The sequence below is a fragment of the Symphodus melops genome (assembly GCF_947650265.1).
Source record: "Symphodus melops genome assembly, chromosome: 17".
Lineage (NCBI taxonomy): Eukaryota > Metazoa > Chordata > Actinopteri > Labriformes > Labridae > Symphodus > Symphodus melops.
In genome coordinates this window covers 11,709,865-11,730,604 of record NC_136707.1, presented here as the reverse complement: position 1 = coordinate 11,730,604, position 20,740 = coordinate 11,709,865, and the positions used below count along the sequence as shown (strand labels likewise).

The 20,740-nt window shown below is 37.2% G+C and overlaps 2 protein-coding genes across 2 annotated transcripts in view; one reads left to right on the top strand and one right to left on the bottom strand.

The window, feature by feature from the left end:
* elof1 (elongation factor 1) overlaps positions 1–20,740 on the top strand; it is a 383,117-nt gene that overhangs the window by 301,107 nt on the left and 61,270 nt on the right. The gene's annotated exons all lie outside the window — the stretch shown is intronic.
* LOC306837696 (uncharacterized protein) lies at positions 1,578–19,435 on the bottom strand (the record flags this gene model as incomplete). The annotated part of the gene is made up of 13 exons (XM_079365441.1): positions 1,578–2,519; positions 2,616–2,744; positions 3,266–3,589; positions 3,894–4,187; positions 5,155–5,463; positions 9,833–10,018; positions 10,105–10,191; positions 11,864–12,157; positions 13,263–13,577; positions 15,352–15,550; positions 18,413–18,562; positions 18,669–18,979; positions 19,360–19,435. The coding sequence occupies 13 exons, from the start codon at positions 19,433–19,435 to the stop codon at positions 2,170–2,172; spliced, it is 3,024 nt and encodes a 1,007-aa protein (XP_079221567.1). The 3' UTR covers positions 1,578–2,169.

Genomic DNA, 20,740 nt, shown 5'->3' with positions numbered 1-20,740 from the left:
CATTTTTATACCCAAATTTAAGCCGGCTCACTGGGCTTCTCTGAGAAGTCAGAAAGTAATCAAACAACCTCTAAAACACATTTTTCTGTTGAGGAATACAAGTAAATCACTATAATTTGACATCTTAGTAAAAATAATGTGCTCAACAATTCTTTTTTTTTTTTTGTAAAACACTACATTGGAACATTAATAAATAACAATAATGACATTTTAGCTGTAAAATATGATTTCGGTTAAAGAGCTTCTACATACTGATGTTTTCATAATTACAGAAAAAAATGTGTAGGGATATACCAGTGCTGTTAATTTAGGGCTAATGTGGCATACAAGATGGCATGCTTAAATGTGTTAAGCCCTGTACATGCTTAAAGCTTTCTACATACTGTAATGTCTAAGGTCCTTATTCTTTCTACATTAAGTTTGGCTTTTGCCTTTCCTGAATACTACCCTGTAGACAAATGTTAAAAACACCTGGCTCATATCCACATTCCTTACTAGTGAGAGCCTGTCAGGTGTCCTAAGTTTTAACTTTGTCAATTTTAAAAATACTGCATTTGGTTAGTATTGATCATTTTATTTGTAAGTAGAAACAGAGTAAGAGCATTAAAATAACACTGTTATGTCTGTATGGTTTAAGTTGATAGGGAAACTGAAGCCATTCTGGTCATTTGAGGGCTTTGGGTACATTATGTGTTCATGGTGGTTTGGATACAAACTGACTTTAAAATTATTATTTTTTTTCAGTTGGTATGCTGAAAAGAGAAAGATTAAATCATGAGAAGTGCTGCCACAAAAATAAAGAAGTGTGTCAGTGAACCAGAGGTTTCAGGGACCTAAATAGAAAGGGAGTTTCAAGATGGCTGCTGATAGCTCAGCTCATATTACTTAGTTCTTATTACACCACCCAGAAAAGACTGTTCAGTATTTAAGGTTGTATGATGTTATTCATCTTGAACATCTCATTGTCACATTGTAGCAGGCAGGAAACAGGAGAGGTGGACCCAAGTGCAGAATAACTAAATATTTATTTTAACAAAAAGGCAAAAACAAAAAAATAATTAGAAAAAAACCAAAATCCAAAAACCACGATGAGAAACACAGGGAGCAGGGAGATGAAACACATTCCAGGAACACGACAAACCACGAGGGGTAATCAGACGCAGGTGAGACTAACAAGACAGGTGAGGAACATCAGGGTAATCACTAAGGCAGGAAACACAGGGAACAAAGAACACAAGACCAGAACACTGAGGACAAGTACAAAGTAAAACCCAACACTGACACCACCACCAAAACCAGATCTACAAAATAAAACAGGAAACACTAAAGACTAGACTTAAAACACAAGACAGGAAATAAACTAACAGGCAACAGGGAAACACAAGGATACAGGGAAACATACTAAAGTAAACCACACTAGGAACATACATACACAGAACACGAGGGAAATAATGAACTAAAACAAGACTAAATACAGAACAAAACCAAACCATGACACTCATAGTGATGTCTGTTGATGTGGTTATGTACACAACAATGAGTACAGCTCTGATGAACATAAACAAATGCATTTACTATTACCTTTATATGTATTTATTTTTGCTTGTTGTTCAAAATATACATAATCCAATTGGTTTTAACATAGCAACAAATAATCCCAAATATACATTTCTTTAAAAACATTTACCTTCACTGTGGTAAATAATAAATTGACCTGGACTTGTCATATACATAAATATCTGTACATGACGTAAGAAGATACTAAAATATTTAGCATTTTTTACAGCAACTATTACTTGCCATTAAAATGTCTCAATAACACCAACATTCCATGGTATAACACATAAACCATCCCATAGAGTCCATGTGTCAATGACTTTCTGTCAAGTCACATTTTCATAATTATTCATCATTCATTCATTGTAATAGATTGTTATTGAGCCAAGCAGTGAATACACTTTCTCTAATATGTTATGTATGTTACGTATGTTTGTGGCATAAGGGAATGAGGGGGGTGTTGACCTTGACATTAAAATCTATTGAGGAATTGTGAAGGTTTTTTAACAACAGTGTTCCACATATAGCCCCTGCTAACAAAAGGCCACCTCAGAAGTTCTGATAAATATCTTCATGGTGTCAATAAATGCAAACAGTTGGTTCAGTAAGTGTTTATACATTCTCATAGTCATCTTCCTCTTCACTGGTTTCTTCTGACTCTTGTCCATTTGCTTCAGTAAGTGGTTCTACATTCTCATAGTCATCTTCCTCTTCACTGCTGGTTTCTTCTTCATCTTGTCCATTTTCATCTGCACTCAAACAAACCTCCTTGACCTTTTTCAAAAGTGAAATTAGGCCTGATTCTTCCGAATCATGATCATCAAATCTCTCTCGATTCTCATAAATATCTTCCTCATCCACTGTTTCTGTGTCCTCTTTGAGATTGTCCTTGGTTTCCATTTCATCCATATTGACATAGTCATCTACATCATCGTTGTAATTATTTTCCACTCTGACAGGCACTGAAACAAGAAGTATTGGAACAATGTGTGAGTTATGAAAGATCTTTGGAGAAAGGGTGTATTCAAAATTGTAAAAGTGTGCGTCTTGGTAAGTACATTTGTTGTGGACCAGGGTTTGCTGCTTTGCTTGTTGTCTTCTCCTGCAGACCAGACAGACCACCAAAAGCAACACCAGCAACAGCAGGCAGCCAGCAGCTACTGAGGACACCATCGGTAACAGAGACACTGGGAGGAAAAGCATTAGATCTTTTTATCCTACAAGGAAATTTTTAACCTCTCACTACTCCCTTGTCAAATGTACTTCTGATGAAAAACCCCCTGATGTATCATTTCTTAACCAAGAACAAACCTAATTTGATATCACAATAATTGAAAGACTGGATTTCCAACTCACTTTCACTAACCAAGTATGCAAGAAACCTGGTAAATCTGATTTATGACCCAACACTGCCAATATTTTACCGACACGATTTTGTTCTTCATGCATCTTGACCTAACTTGATCAATCAATCAATCAATAAATCTTTATTTGTATAGCGTCAATTCATAAGGTGTAATCCCAAGACACTTTACAAAAGGCAGGTAAAGGACCTTACTCTTTGTCTGTTAACATTAACAAATAGCAGGTAACAAGACCATGCTCATCGTTATGTTTACAAAAAGCAGCTAAAGGACCTTATGACTTTACTCTTCAGTGGTTTTGTAAATGTCAAACTGCAAAGCTTAATGCTCCCACCTATACTTACATTTAATGATAACAATGATTGGTCCAGTCTCAGTCGAATTAAATTTCTGTGTCGACAGTTCAACCTCATACACACAGCTATAGTTGCCCTGGTGTTTATACTCAGCTACAGGGAAGTGAAAAGAGGCAGAGTTGTTGACTGTTTGCTGTGTGGCAGTGGTGTTGGAGCCAGAGGAGATGAGAAAGAATTGGCCTTCAGAGTAGCTGCTGTTAATGGAGCAGGTGAACACAAAGCTGTAACCCCTGGTGACCTCTGCACCTTCTGGACTCCACACCAGCCCTCTGTTAGGAGATGTTAGAGAGATGCTCGGCTGTTGCAGTCTCACTGGTTTCAAAAGGGTGACATGAGGAAAATATAATACAGCAGGATTTATTAACAGAAAAGAGACGATCTAGAGCCAGTCAATCAATCAACCAATCATAATTCGTATAGCACCAATTCATAACAAATGTTATCTCCATACACTTTACATAAGAGCAGGAAAAGACCTTAACCACGCACGCACACACAAAGACTGAAATATAATGTGAAGAATGCTTATGTGTTGTTGTATTGTATATTTAGAATTTAGGTATTTAGGTCATTACAAATCAACACAACATTTTAAGAAACTAATTATTTTTCTTACCAGTAATGGAGAGTGTGACATTGTCACTCTGGGTGGATCTGAAAGTTTTGCTTGAAATGTTTATCTCATATTGACACTGATAGGATCCTTCATTTCCAAATTCCACTTTAATTATGTTGAAAGTTGCAGAGTTGGAACTTGGTGTTTGGGTCATTGTGGATGAGCCTGGGATTTTATGAAGCGTGAATGTGCCACCAAGAAGCTCAGCAGTGGTGGAACAAATGATGACGATATCCTGACCCCAGGTAACCTCACCCACAGGTTTCATGGAGATGCTGGGCTTTGGGAGGCTCACTAAAAAAACAACAACAATACAGTTCTCTTGATTTATCTCTAATCTGACATACAGTATGAAGTATATGCCTTTGTTTTGCATTTTGCCTTTGATTGTAATAAGAATCTTTCTAAAAAAAAAATAAAAAAAAAAGAAGCTGTTTAATCATGGTGATCTTGTTTAATCATGGTAATCTTGATTGAAGTTTTATGATAACGTGCCTTCCTCTGAGCTTAAGAGTGTTGATTACTTTGACGATACTCTCACCACATACCTTGCTAGCTGCAGCAAACTTCCGGCACAAAATGAAGAGGAGCAGGAAAAGGTAGACAAACACACGTAGCCCCAGTGGACACAGCAACCCAAATAACAGAAACTCTGTCATTGCTATACCACTAAAGTGGCTTAAACATGCATTTTATTAGTGGTTAAGAGTAACGATTTTGTTTATGTCCTCTAATGAGCAAAAAAACGACATTTGTAAAAACAGTGCTAATGTTTTGTATATTACTTTAATATAAATTAGTCAGAAGTGAATATTTGTCCCCACCAAATTCCTCTGAGTTAAAGTTGCATGTGAAATGTGATAAAAGTGTAATTTTTACATTAATAGTGGTGAATGGATTTGGGCTTTTTTTTGTGGTCTTCTTCTGACGATGCAGGTCACATTTACCTATTTATAACACTGAGTGGAGCGCCTGAGAATTGATCACAGTAGAAAAACATTGCTGGATGAAACATGACTTTCTTTTCTTAGTGGGTTATATGCAAAACTGTTTTTCAAGACACAAATGGGAACAAGTTAATGATTACAAACATTGTATCAACATTTTACTCTTGTTATTCTGCTCTTAAATAAGCATGCGGCACAATATCTTTACCAGCGTTTGCATGTGAAAAAGTTTCCACAGGCATGGACAGAAAAACAGGTTGATTTCAAAAAGCACACTTTACTTTTTAAAGTATTTGATAAAGAAATATTCTTACCAGAGCAGACCACACCAGCATCCTCACTGTGTCCACAGTTATGTTTCCCCAATTCAGGGGACTGACACTCAGTTAGTGAACGTTCACTTCCTGAACAGGCCACATCATCCAGTAAGATTGGGCCAGTTCCTTCACCAAAATGGGCACTTCCAGGAGCACTCAGTGCTGTCCCACAGTTCAGTTGTCTGCACACAACCTCAGCATCTTTTAAGTCCCAATTATCATCACACACTGTTCCCCAGGTACTGCCAGATAAGATTTCAACTCTTCCAGAGCACTGACCATACCCAGCTAATCTGATCTGAACACCTAAAAAGAACACATTAAAGAACACAGATACAGACACTAAAAAACATATATATATGATTTATATTATTATTATTATTCCGTTCTCAAATTGGGTGTAGTAATCATCTTTTGCATGTTAACATCTCCTACAAGCTTTACAATGACTTGAAAAAACAAAATTTGTAATTTACATTAAATAACACATTCATTTTAAGGGTTTATTTAAATCTCTTATCACTTGAGCAGCCCTCATCAGTACCCAAGCATCTTCTTCAGTTTTCTGTGCTGAATCCCAGTTACTGAAAATTCCATTTCTAGACCAGACTTACTAAAGATTGTTACTTTAAATTGGCACTCACTGCTGCACAACAGCCCAACTGACATACACCACTGTAACATTGTTTTAAATCCAGCTATCGTTGCAACCTGTTTCTTGATCTTAATGTTAAATGTACAGTACTTCGACACAGTACTTTAGAACATTAGGTAATAGCTAAACAAATCTGATCTGACCACTTTTCAGGCACATAACACTTATTGCAGGCTAAGGTATATTTGTGGAAAGGAAGCAATTGAAGAAAATTGGGCTCACCTGCAGCAGGTGAAGAAGAGGTCCAGAGTAGAGACACTATAGAAGAGAAGAAGGTTACAGTAAGTGCAGAAATACAAGAGTCCTTTTTCACCTAACTCTCTCTCTTTGAATTATTTAAGTTCAATAAAGCAAGTAAACTATTATGTTATCCAGCTTTCAAATGTTACATTTTGGAACATGTGCCTTACCCAGGGTCAAGTAAAGGTTTTTCTGTTGTATGCGCCGCATGGCTGAAGCATAGGGTGCTTGTATCGATGAGAGGATCGACAGAAAAATGACTTTCAAAAAGCTGACAAACTAAACCCTGCTTGTCTTTTCTGAAATACTTCCTCTTTTTAGAGCTGCTGTTTTGTTTGTTTTTTTTCACTGAAAGTATGATTCAGTGTCAACTAAAACTGAAACTGCTGCTGCACAGAGACAGCAAATTTGTCACACACACACAAAAACACTTTCAGTTATAGATCTTATTATTCCTGTCAATTCTATAAGAATGCTGTTGTGAGAGTTGCAGATACACCAACTGGTCTTTCTTAGCTCTAGTCCTTAAAAGTAAAATGAGGTGTCTTGTCATGTAGTGGGCCTTTCCTTGTCAAGTAATGTATTCAATTCATGCTAGGCTATTCAGTTATCATTTCCTGTTTACTTGGATATTTTTGTCGCTTGATTCCTTATGCGCAGCCTTACTTCCTTCCCTGGCTATTTTCCCCTGAGCCTGCATTTCAAGGCTCTTATCTCCTTTTACCTCTTAAAGAAGACATATTATCCCCTATTCTACAGTTTCAAACAGTCCCCTGTGGTCTAAATGAAACTAAAAAATAATAAAATATAAATATAACTATAGAAAATAAAATATAAGCACCAGAGGAGGTTCATGGTCCTAATCCAACTCTCTCAGAACATCCCATTATGCAGTGACATTCCATGAGTTTTTTCAGTAGACATCACTCCTCTATAGCAAAGAATAAAAATAGCAGACTTGTGCAAAAGTTTTGCTCAAGGCAGGGGTTGGAGTCAGCGGGTGGAGAAAACAGGAGAGGGGAGGGGATTTATTTACCACAATCCAACTTATGATGTCATAGGTTGAGAAAATTTGAAACTGAGCATTTTTCTCTTTGTTGTTTGACTTATGCAGAGCACAAACAAAGGACTGGATGGATTTATATAAAATTGTGGGTTGATAGACACTCAGGTTACCCAAATATATGTTCATAAACACACTGGTCTATTTTTTTTTTTTGACATACTTATTCTTGCATACTGTATTCTTATACTTGACATACTGTATTAAGAAAGAAAGCATCAGCTGATGCTGGCATGGCAAACATATGTCGCTTCAAGCATTGCTTCTGATAAAGGACTTCTTTTGTCTCTTCTCTTCTCATGTGACATAATGCCTAATTGCTCCTCTCCTTGCATAGGTCTCTCTGTGCATCTTTGGTGGGATGGACTAAGACACAAGGAAAAGACAAGTGTGGGCAGGAAGCATGGAGGCAACTTAAGAGACCTGAGAGGCAACCCTTGATCATGTCCCCAGGCCTTATGTTTGATTAGTGCCACCTGTCTCTATAACCCCCATTGTGTAGTCTTTGTTTCAACCTTTTTCTTTCCAATTAATTTCCTCAAACCCTGCTCCTTGTGTTAGTGTTTATTATTGGCTCTATTTGTATTTGCACCTTGATTTCGCCATTCATTTTCCTTTGTCCATAGATTTTTCTTGACTTTGTTTCGGTAAATCTTTTAATTTTTGTCTGTTAAATTCATTTTGAAAGACTACTTTTGGGTCCTCTTCTGTTGTGATTAAACCAACGGTAACACCACCCTGCTCGCTTGAAACCCATCATTTGTGCTGTTTATTCTAATTACATGTAAACAACAAATTTAGGTTCTTTCCCATTCAACTTAATGGTTTTCGAGGTTGACTGAGTGAGAAAAAAACCTCACTCAGTCATTGTTTAATTTTTTTGAATTGATCACATTCAAGTAATGAATCATGAACAATATTATTTGAAAAGATCTGTTTGAGTAACAGCAGAAAAACGTAAACAATTTTTCCCCCGTTTCTTTTTTTTCCGCATTTTCTTTGATGGTTGTCAATTCTCGCAAAACTCATATTCTGTATTTTTGTAGTCCTTCAACTCAAATTCCAGAATTTTGAGCAGCTTTAAAGTGAATGGAACACAAGGACAAGTATACACCTAAGACAACCTGTTTAGCTGGAAAACTGTGTTCTGGTGTACAGCAAAGATTGTACTTCCTCCATAGACTCATGGAGTTTGGTGCTGACCATAAGATTATGTTCTTGTTTTATCAGGCCGTGTTGGAGACTATCCTTAGATATGGTATGTCAGCTTAGTATGTTAACCTCCCTGTTCAGTTAAAATCTAAGCTTGCTTGTCTAGTGCAGACTGCCATGAAGGTGATGGGGAGGACTGAAAACCTCTCCTCACAGCCAATACTTTATATGAGCAGTCTGTTCTTAGACGGGCACAGTGAGTGTTGTCTGATCCATCTCACATCCTCCACTCTGGGTATGAGCTTCAAGCTAACCCGTCGATACAGAGTCCCCCGATGTAAACTAAACCGCTTTAAAGACTGTTGGGGACTGCAAGGCAGTGTGGGTTACACAATAGCATAATGCCATCCCTGTATGCTTTTTACATTTGCTCACCTTTGTTATTTTATCTCTCATGCTGTGTTTTTGCAGATATTGTGCAAAATGCTTAATTTGTAATAGATGATGTATTTTTCTGTATTGGTATGTGCCTTTTTCTTTGTGTGGATGTGGTTTTTCTTTTGTTTTTATTTATGATTCGAGTAAAAGCAACTGAATATTTGGCAGCATTTGGAGTCCAAGACAAGGGGACAATGAAGTGTATCTTATCTTATAGTAATACATCTCTAAAGATTCATTTAAAAATGTAAAGTGTATGCATTCGGAATCCTTACAACCTTAAGAAAGGAATCCCAGGTCTAAGGAATCCAGGCAAATGTATTCTACAGCAGACATATTCATAACTAGAAGCAGTATTAGTTATTGGTGTTCAAAATACTTCCTTAACAATAATTGACATTTATTTCGGCTGTGAATTTACTGCATTTGAAACAGAGCTATAACTAGCCTCTTGGGAAATTCTTAATAGTTAAACTATGAATGTCTTAAATCCAACACAAGACCAGAACCACATTTTTGTCTTGATATACTTCTTCTTTATACTTCCTCTATACAGCATGTGCAATGCTTCCTCAAATACATTTAGATACAAAGCTCTTAAAAAAAATGAACATGAATTTGTTTTTGAGTATTTTTGTTATTTTAACCACTTGTCATACTTTGCAAATACAAGACCTAAGATGAGAAGTTTGGAGACATTTTGCATAAAATAAAAACAGTACATTTGAATTAAAACACAAAACGATAAACATTAGAAATAGATAAAAGTAAGTAAAATAATGTGAATAGAATGAATAAGGAAGAGATTAGGGTAAGATATCTGTAGCATACTGTAACTTCAATGTCCACTTGACCTGTTCAAACTTTAAGATTTCCATTTTTCTTTCTTGATTACTTGTTTGCCATGGGTCAAAGGTTCAGAACTTCAGCCATTTTAAATCATTCTGAAAACTGAATGTCTAGATAAATATCTTCATGGTTTCCATAGATGTCCAAAGTTGGTTCATTGAATTGCTGGATTACACTTTCATAGTCATTTTCAACTTCACTGGTTTGTTGTTGTTGTTGTTGTTGTTGTTGTTGTTGTTGTTGTTGTTCTTTTTCTTGTCTGAAAAAGACATCCTTACTCATTCTCAAGTTTGAATCTGGTGTCGAACCATGGTCATGGTCCTTGCATCTCTCTGGCTCCTCATAAATATGTTCTTCTTCCACTCTCACCGTTTCCTCTTTGAGGTTTTTCTTGCCGTCAATTGAACAAACATTCACATAGTCGTCTCGATCATCTTCATGACAACTTCCCACTCTGGCAGCCACTGAAAAAGAAAAGAATTGGAACAACATGTCAGTATGTATGGCTGAACTCTTGAGAAGGTGTGTATTTAAAATGAAGAAAACGTGCCTTGATGAGCACATAGAGTTTTGACCAGGGTTCCAGGCTGTTTGGCTTTTTGTCGTCTTTTGTGGACCAGACAGACCGCCAACAACACTACGAACAACAACAGGAAGATCCCAGCAGTCACAGAGGACACCAGTGGCAGATAATATAGAGGCACTAGGAAAGAAACATTTGATTAGTTTATCATATATAAATGTTGTATTATGGCTTTATAACATACTGCTAAAATATTGTGCGTTTAGTTTAAACCCAAGACTTAGAATTAAGGGTGAAGGTAGCTGTATGCTACTACAGTGGGAAAAATGTATATGCTTCCAGCTGTACCTCACTCCCCAACAAAATCTGCTGGAAACTAAGTTATTATGATTCATGACCAAAACATTTTTACAGACCAATTAGGTTTTGTCTATCATAAAATGCTGCCCAGCTCCTCAGACATACCCTTAAATCCGGGCTACAAGCATATACACACCTCTGAAAATGGTGCAAACTGCTGCAGCACAGCTGGTTTTTAATCAGTCTAAAAGAGTTTAGGGTACGCTATGGAAAACTAGTTTCTGTGGAGTTTTGACATTGTACCCACTTACTCTTCCAAACAGAGTTTCATCAACATTATCAAAAAGGACTACCAACCTGCAACTGCCAAAACAATATCAGGACCATGCTTTTAATTAGCAATTACCCTCTTCAGAGCCATTGCTATTAAAAAAGAGGAAGGAACACTTTAGCAGATATGAGGAAGTTACTAGTTGTTGGTAAATGGTAACTTTGAACTTGACCACATTTTAACAGAAATTCAAGGTGTTGTTTGCAAACATTTCGGCTGCTTTAATAAAAAAAAAAGTTTACTAAATTACCCCCTTCTCCATCAAGTTTTCTACATTCATTTAGTTGACATTTGCTTTAAAGGGTCAGAAAATCTTAATCTATTTGTGTGACATTACCGCCATCATGGCACTAGTGCCATGTTTTTAACATTTGCAAATAAGCTATGGTCACACGGTTTTATTTATGATCTAAATAACTTATCTGTTTGAGAAGTTTGGTTTTATTTTGAAATATAGTTTTATTTAACCCCTCAGTAATTATTATTTTTTTTTTAGCTTTTCGCCCTGTCTGTCTGTGTCTTCATCTAAGGCTTGAATAAAGGCTCATTTGCCTTTTCAGAGGAAACAAAGAGAGATATTGCACCTAATAAATATCTTGCTGTGACACTTTTACCGTTATTGTTCTGTTTAATTGGGAAATCAAACAGTGAAAACATGTAGAAATGCTAATTCTCCTGTCTACTTACATTTAATAACAACCCTGATTGCTCGTGTCTCAGAAGAATGTATTGTCCTTGTAGGCAGTCTGAGCTCATACACACAGCTGTAGTTGCCCTGGTGTTTATACTCAGCTATAGGGAATTCAAATGAGGCAGAATTATTGACTGCAGGCTTGGTGTCAATGATGGTTGAGTCAGAGTAGATGAGAAAAAATTGTCCCTCAGAGTAGCTGCAGTTAATGGAGCAGATGAAGACAAAGCTGTAACCCCTTGTGACCTCTGCACCTTCAGGACTCCAGACCAGCCCTCTGTTAGGAGATGTGAGAAAGATACTTGGCTGTTGCAATCTCACTGGTTTCAAAAGGGATAATAATACAAAAAGCAAGACAACAGGATTTAAAAAGAGGTCAGAAGGACGATCAATTGTGAGTTTCTGATAAAGCTAAATACTTTTGTGGTATATTTCTTGAAATTATCAGCATTTGTTTAACTTACCTGTGATAGAGAGACTTATGGAGTCACTTAGGGGGGACCTAAATTCTCGGCCTGAGATCTTTCTCCTGTACTGACACAGGTACAATCCCTCATATTTAATGTCCATTTTATGGATATTGAAGGTAACATAATTTTTACTTGGCCATTCGGTCATTTTGAAATCACCAGACGTCGTCCTCAAGATAAAAGATCCCTCATAAACCTGAGTCGAGATTGAGCAAGTGATGTTGACACTCTGACCCAAATGGACCTCACCATCAGGATTCATGAAGATATTTGGCTTTGTGAGGCTTCCTGAAATAATAATACATTATGTGATACAATGTTCAGTTATAACCTCACAGTTATTAGCCTTTGTTTTTCAGATTTATTCTGCACATTATGTTAAGACAACCACATAAGGTAAGCATCATTGATAAAATATGGAAACGCTAACTATCAAATAATCATCTGCTTACACAACTCCTTTTTTGCTCAGCCCTTTATATACATTCATATATGTATTTATTTGAAATGCAAAAATCCTTTAAACGTTTAACTTGACATTGTATGTTAGAGGCTGGGTTCCTCTAAGTGGTCATGCAGGAATGGATAGGCAGTCTTGCATCCCATATACATTTTTCCCACCTGCTATGTAAAAAGAAAATGTGCTGGTAAATTTAATTTGCTGTAAGCAGCATGATTAATATAGTAACAGCCCATCATATGGGCAGTTAGTTATTATCAAAATTGTTTGACACCTCCTAGCTCAAACTGCCAAAAGGTTTGAGTTTGTGTCAGAGGAGAGATCACAATCTGCCAAATTAAAGAAAACAATAAAGGGAAAAAAAATGGTGTTGTTTTAACTAAGTAAATGAGAAAGACAAAATCCAAATCAAGGAAATTGCTACTTAGTGTTAAGAAAGATGGTAGTTAATAATTTCAAATAGATGTATTTTGTATTTTTTACACATTATATTAATTTATGTATTTTTGGTGCATATTGATAGTTCTAAACTGCTGTAAATCTTGTGTTTTCATTATAGGTGAATTCATTTCTAGATAATGTGCTGTTGTCTTTGACCTTTACTTTACTGCAATTCTGTTGACATTAGGTTCGGCAGTAGCTCAGTCCATAAGGACTTGGGTTGGGAATCGGAGGGTCACCGGATCAAGTGTTGAATGGTATAGCAGCCCCACTTTGACATTTCTCCACAAACGTATGTATGGTCAATGTATGTGATTCGGGCCTGTGAGATGCAAGTCCCTCAAATAATAAGAGTGTAAACTAAATTTCCACTCAGAGATTAATTAGGTATATCAAAATATCAGGTTTATCAAAATGGTTGTCGTTTGGTCTGTTATTATGTTAACTTTTATTACAACATAGATCAGACAAGAGATTAAAAATGTAGCTCACCAGAACAGATCGCACCAGCGTCCTCACTGTGTTTACAGTTGTGTTTCCCCATTTCTCTGGCCAGACACTCACTTAAAGAACCTTCATTTCCTGAACAGTCCATCTCATCAAGCAAAATTTGGCCAGTTCCTTCACCAAAAAAGGCCTGTTTGGGGGCACTCAGTGCTGTCCCGCAGTTTAGCTGTCTGCACACCACATCAGCATCACTTAAATCCCACTCATCATCACACACTGTTCCCCAATAGTTATTGTAGAGGATTTCAACTCTTCCAGAGCAATGAGTAGACCCAGACCCAGTTAATCTCATTGGAAAACCTAGGAATTCAACACAGAGGGAAATAAATCATTGCTGGATTTGTTTCTCTGAGATTGTAGCTGTTTTATCATATTGTTTTTTAAGAAACATGGCAAGAATTTGTATATAATTTACCAAATATTTTTCAACATTTCTCCCAATTTTTTTCTTCATTTGATAAAGCATGCAGAATTTTGTAATTACCAGCTTTACATGTGAAAGGCTTCCACAACATTTACATTAAATACAAGCAGAGCTTTTGTTTGATAGAAAAGGACACATTATTATGTGGAACTGGCAACACCAGTGTCCTAACAGTGTCTGGAGTCATGGGCTGACCTCATAAAACCAAGTCTTCTGTGCTTACCTCAGTTATGGATATACCACTTCAGACCGACTCATTTAGCCAGACAAGGCCATTACCTTTGTCCAAGGAGAGTCTTTAACAGCGGTTTACAGATTTATACAGCTGAGCTGTCTGCACACCACCTCAGAAACGTTTAATTCACAGGTAACAATATATATCTCGAGTCACTTTTGTGATAGACTTTAACCTTTCAGAGCCTTAGGTAAAACAATAGATCAAAAAAACATTTTTTGTTGAACATACCCAGCAGAAATACAATTGATTAAACAGAAAAAAATGACATACCCGTTACAAAATCTACAATATTATTTTTCACCAGGGAATGTAAACTGGAATATAAAGGCTTGCATCCCAAAGAAAAGTTGACTGACCTGAAGCAGGCAATGAAGAAATCAAGAAGGAACAAACTGTAAGAGAAAATCAGGCAATACATTTATTACGTTTGATTTAATGTTGTATTATTTGTTTATGTGAATGAACTTTTTGCATAATATTTCTAAATGTTTATACCATTCTCTGTGTGTGTGTGTATATATATATATATATAAATTAATATTAATTTTTGAATATGAGTCTTACCCAGGGTTAGGCAAAGGTTTCTCTGTTGTATGTCCTTCATGGCTGACACACAACGCTCTGTATTACTATCAGTGACAGCACAGACACAGAAAACAGCCTCATCGGAAATTCTGGGGGGGACGGACAGAATACTTAACCTAATGGTTCTTCGTGGAACATTGTCTTGTTATCTTGGTTGTTATATTTTTAAGCTGGAAGTAACAAGCAGTGGTATTGAGAATTTCAATAATACAGAGAAACAAGTGCAAAACATGCCTTAATAAAACGGCTAAATTGCCAACACCAATTTTTTTGTCAATATAATAAAGTCACCCTTATTGGCCATGTATGCTTACACAAACAAAGGGAATTTTTCCATAGTACCTGTGCTCCCAATGTATAATATTTAATATAAACATAATATAAGCAAAAAAGACAAATATATACAAAACTTAATACGATAATTGTGAGTTGGTCAAAAATGCTGAGATGAACATAATTAATATGCATTTATGTAACAGATGATGAATTTACATGAGGTTGTTTTAGCAGTATTTACATTAGCAGCGTGCATAGATTGATGAGGAGGACAATATTGCTGTGTTTACATGATTAAGTTACTCAACATAAAAATTAGTTAAACATAGTCTCATGTGCAATAACAGTGGGTGTTTGATTACAGAGTTATCTGAACTTCACAGTGACAGAAATGACACTCTGTGACTGTTTAGCACTCATCAGAATGACAGCCTGGGGGAGGAAACTGTCTTCATGTCGAGTTGTACAGTGATCTGTAGCACAAGTCCACTTCATGTATTAGCAGATTGTGGAACTCAGGAACCTGAAAGAGTCCACAGTAGACACTGTACTGTTCAGTATTGATGGGGTGGGGGTGGGGGAGAGTGAAGGGGGCTTTCTGCTGAAGTTCACTGTCATCTCTACAGCATCGAGCAGGTTGAGCTCCAGGTGGTTCTGGCTGCACCAGAGAGCAAGCTGTTCCACCTCGTCTGTAAGCACACTTGACACCGTCAAGGATGAGTCCGATGACGATGTGTTGTCTGCAAACTTCTGAAGTTTTACAGAGGGGTCCCCCAATATATAATTTTTTCAATAACAAATCCTGCAGTCTCCTCTTTCTATACCCCTGTGGATTTTTCTTGGTGTTGTAGTGTTAAAGAATGCCTAAGGCAGAAATGCTAATTAACCAGTTGGCTATTGACATATCAGCATAAAAATAAGGTTGTGTTAAATTATATTGTTTGCTGGTCAGCAGGAAGTATTCAAAAAAATGCATCAGAGTTTTTTGCAGCTGAAGGAAAGCCAATTTAATATTACTCATGTCCTTATCTGTGGAATGCATTTCCTATACAGAGAATCATATACCATACATAATATGCCCTATCATTCACAGGATGCACCAAACACATTTCTTTCAAGGGCCTAAACGGGTCTCCTTTGTTTCACGGGAACTTTATTTTATTTCAGAATTTGTATATCAAACCCATACAAACATAATGTCTTATTGCAGTCAGTGGAGAATGAGAAAAATAGCTCCAACCTTGGCTTATAATGAAGCAATTGGCAATCTTTCGCACTGCCACTGGAAGTCAGGAGGGAAAAAAAAGAAATGCAGATTTCATTCTAAAATTCAAAATGACAACCATCTGAGTAAGAACAGCACAAGCAAGGGTCTAGAAAGTTGTGAACAACGTCAGAGGTATTTAAGGACTACAGGTCACTGAAAATGAAAGAAATTGTGAGTTTTCTTTTCAAAGCTCCTTGCAAGTAAATATCTGATGTAAATAAGAATGTTATGAACCCATTATCCATATCACATACATAATCAAACACAAGACAACACACTAAAGAATGCTGGAATAAAACGACACAACTTAAAACACAACAGACAAGGATTATATACACAGAAAATCAGGAGATAACGAGACACAGGTGCACACAATCAGGTCATGAAAGAATATGGTGAGAATGTGAGAAACGGGATCTGTAAGAATGACATGAGGGTGTGTACAAAATAACACAGGAAATGATACTAGCAATAAAATAAAAAATAAAACAAATAATATAATCTCTTTAATGTTCAAAGTAAAATGTTTTTTTCCTTCATTAAATAAAATAAAGCTGTAAAAGTGTTTAACATTTTTTACAGCTATATACGTATAAAGGGAGCTTTTTGATAATGTGCTATTGTCCAACATGTATCCAAACTAAAATTGTTTTAGCTTGTTGTAAGGACGAATATACTTTAGGTTTGCAATGTCATGGTTTGGTTCTGTGTTTCCTCTTGTTTTCGTTTTCATGTTTTCCCTCGTGTTCTGTTTGTTTCCCTTGTATTTTTCATAGTCTTGTGTTTACATTAGTCTTAAGTGTGTTTCCCTGTTGCCTGTAAGTTTATTTCCTGTTTTGTGTTTTAAGTCTAGTCTTTGGTGTTTCCTGTTTTATTTTGTATATCTGGTTTTGGTGGTGTTAGTGTTGGGTTTTACTTTGTACTTGTTATCCAGTGTTCTTGTGTTCTTTGTTTCTTGTGTTTCCCGCCTGTGTGATTACCCTGATTGTCCTCACCTGTCTCGTGAGTCTCACCTGTGTCCAATTACCCCTGTCTATTTAGTCTCTGTGTTTTTCCTCTGTCCCATGTTGGTTCATTGTCTATGGCAGTTGTCTCTGGTAGTCTGTCTGTCTTTTGTCTCCTGTATTCAGTCTGCTTTTTTTTTTTTCGCTTGTACCTTTGCTGTTTTGCGCCAAATATTTTTGGAACGTTTTGTATTTATTTTGAGTGAGTTTTGTTTTTGCCCTTGGTTGAATAAAAACTATTTTTGTTGTCCTGCAATTGTGTCCTCCTCCTGTTTTCTGCCTGCACCTGTGACATGCAAATAGTTCAAATTCCCTTTAAGAAGTGTTAAATGCAAGTGTAAAATACTGATTAATGTAGCTCTTTCACATGAAAACTATGAAAAATTACTGCCCGAAGAGATCTTGCGTTTCAATCACTACAGTTACAGTAGAGTACAGTGCAGTCAGGAGAGCATTCACACCTCTAGAATGTAAGCACCGTCTGACATCTTATGGACATGAACTGTAATTACAGTTTGAAAAATCTGCAAAGCAAAGACAGCAATAAATATTTGAAATAATTAATATGTGATGATCAATACTGTTCCAGAAGAGATAAGCCCTGATATTGTCCACAGCCAACAACTCTCCTGCCTTATCTATCATTACATTTCTGAAGCCAAAACTCCAGTTTATAGGTCTCTATTCAGTAATAATATTACAAAATGGCAGCTGATAGCTCAGCTTATATTATTGAGTCCTCTATTACACTGGTTTTACACTTACACAGTATTGTTAGCTGATGTGGTTATCCCATGTACAAAACCATGAGCTGACACACAAAAGTACAGCTCTTGTGAACATGTGTTCAGCATTATTATTCATTATTATTCATTATTATTCAGTTTAAATGCTACTTCTATTTACACACTTTCTACTTCCTGTTTCCTGCGTCTTTACAGATTTCAAAATAAAGGAACAGTAACATTTTTATTCAAAAAACAATGAAAAAATATCTTCTCTTACAAAAACAAACATAAAGGGCAGAACACTCCCCGTCTGGCACATACATTAGATGCCACCTAAGATTTATTCATTTTATTTGACCCCTGACTGCCTTCTGGCAGGAGCACAACAACCTCAGAGATGGGCTGTAAGAATGTCTTTATTTGGTCTTGTGATGTCGTCTTGACCTCGATTTTGCGAACCTTCCCATCACTGCTTGAGATAATTTTGTTTGCTTGTAGTGCAGCGCACTCCTCTGGATAAGCATCCTTTTGGACGGACTTGAGTATGACTAGTTTTGCCGCTTCCCGCTCCACAGGAGTGCAAGGGTTACTGCACTGTCAGCTGTGGTCTTACATCTACATCCTTTTCAGGATCCACCAGCTTAAAGGTGTCAGGTGTTTCAGGTTGTGTCATTCTGTGAAGGAACTCTGGTCCTGTAAACCACATGGTGTCAGCCGTGCTGCAGGTACAGACCTGGTAGACCCAGATCAGCTGAATTCTGATCTAAAGGAACACAGTGCCACTGTTGTGGAAAAGTTGTCCGGCGTATATGGTGATCGCAATGTACAAAAAATCGCTTGGAGTCATTGTAAATATATCCAAGGACAACCTTGCTGTCACAATATAACTTCACAGCATTTGGCTTGTGGGCAAGTTCATCGAGAATCAGTTCAGCCAAGTCAACAGCCAACCACACAGTTCTCGGCAAGGTGTTGTGGGCTCTGGCATCTCGGGAGATGTCGGCAATCAGAATCTCATCAAATGTGGACAAATGTCGGCTGCTCAAATCCTGTAGTGATTTCTTCCATGTTTCCCACTTCACAAAGTTATCTGCAAGAAGTTTGGTGTCCCAGTCATGAACTTCAGCTGAACGTTCTCTGAGTAGAGGTCGTCCTCGTATGGTCACTGGCGCTACCAAACCTAGTGGATTGAAGAGGCTATTGACAGTAGACAGCACTCCACACCGTGTGAATGGCTTGTCGCTGACTGATATTTTAAATGTAAAGGTGTCAGAGTCTATGCTCCAGCACAGGCCAAGACTTATTTGTACAGGCAGAGCTTTGTCATCAAAGCATAAATCCTTCAGGACAGCAGCAAGGTCTGTCCTGCAAAGGCTTGTATTACTTTAATGCTGTTGGAAGCGATTTTGTGCAGTTTCAGATTTGATTCTGTCAGTGAAGCTTGAGTGCGCTTAAGTAGATCGATTGCGTCAGCCTCCGTCAGAAGGGAGATGAGCCCATTATCTACATAAAAGTGTCTGTTGACAAAGTGACGTGAGTCAGAGCCATAATTCTGCTCACCTTCTTGGGCAGCTCTTTGAAGGCCATATAAGGCCACAGCAAGTGACGGGCTGTTCCCAAAAACGTGCACTCGCATTCGGTACCCTGCTACCTCCTTTGTCTGGTCATTATCTTTGTGCCAAATAAATCTTCAGTAATTCATCAAAACAGTAGGGGATCTATCCAGCTGTTTTGCTCATTTCTCCGGAACTCTGCTTTCATTATCTTAAGGACAGGACCCATCCTCGAAAGATAGTGCAGGTTTGTAATCTGTTTTTGCAAACACTTCTTGTCTGAGTTTGTCTTTAGCAGGGACACCGACAGCAGGATAGCAGGACAGATGGGTGCTGGTACAACACCTGTGCTCCCCGCCATAGCTTGCTTTCTCTTTAATGCAGATGTGATTTTGATATAGAATCAGATGAGAAGGACATCCGTTCTGCAGGACATTAGTCTTAAACACCGATACAGTGGGTTTGTGGGCACTGTCAATACAAACCGTAAGCACAATCATCCAACCCAGATGGGCAAAGAGTGCGTTGTGGGGCCCATGTATCTGCTGTCTTACTTTGTGAACACGTATGAGGTCTCTTCCCAGCAAGATCAAGATCTGTGCTTCAGGATAAATCTCTGGGATGTTAGGTGCCACAGGTTTCAAGAGATAAATAAAACACATCAAGCTCAGCACAGTTTAGCAGATGGCTATTCCGTCATGAGCCCGGGTCAGCTGAAGCTTTTTGCCTGTTAAAGGGAATTTTTTTCTTGCCATTCTATGACGGATTAAGCTGGGCTCTTGTAATATAGCAACAAGTAAGGTCTTTTACCTGTTGTATGTAATGTTAACAGACCAAGAGTAAGGTCCTCTACCTGCTTTTGTAAAGTGTCTCGAGATAATACCTGTAATGAATTGATGCGATACAAATAAAGATTGATTGATTGAAAGGGCAGAACATTACCCCTTCACTGTGGTAAATGATAGGTGGACCTGGACTTGTAGTTTACATAAATATCTATACCTTGCATTAATATGTAGGAAGGTACCAACATTCAGGCAATCTTGTTAAAGGTGTTTTTGAAGGATAGTTTAAGGTTCTTGCAACAGTATAAGACGGGCAGAGTCAGTGACATCTTTTAAATCACTTCTTAAAACTCACTTTTATAGACTTGCTTTTGTGTGATTTCCCCATTAAAGATCTCTGTTAATCTATCCCTTCTTTCCTTTCTTCATTGTATTGCTTTTAACCTTTATATCCATCTCTTCTCTAAACGTTTTGGCTTTTAAATGTATCCCTTTCAGTATTAATTTTACTGCACTTAGTCTTTATTAATTACTACTCCTTTTAATTTTGTCTTTGAACTTTTTGGCCCTCTTTTGCTTTATATACCTACTCTCTTTAATTCT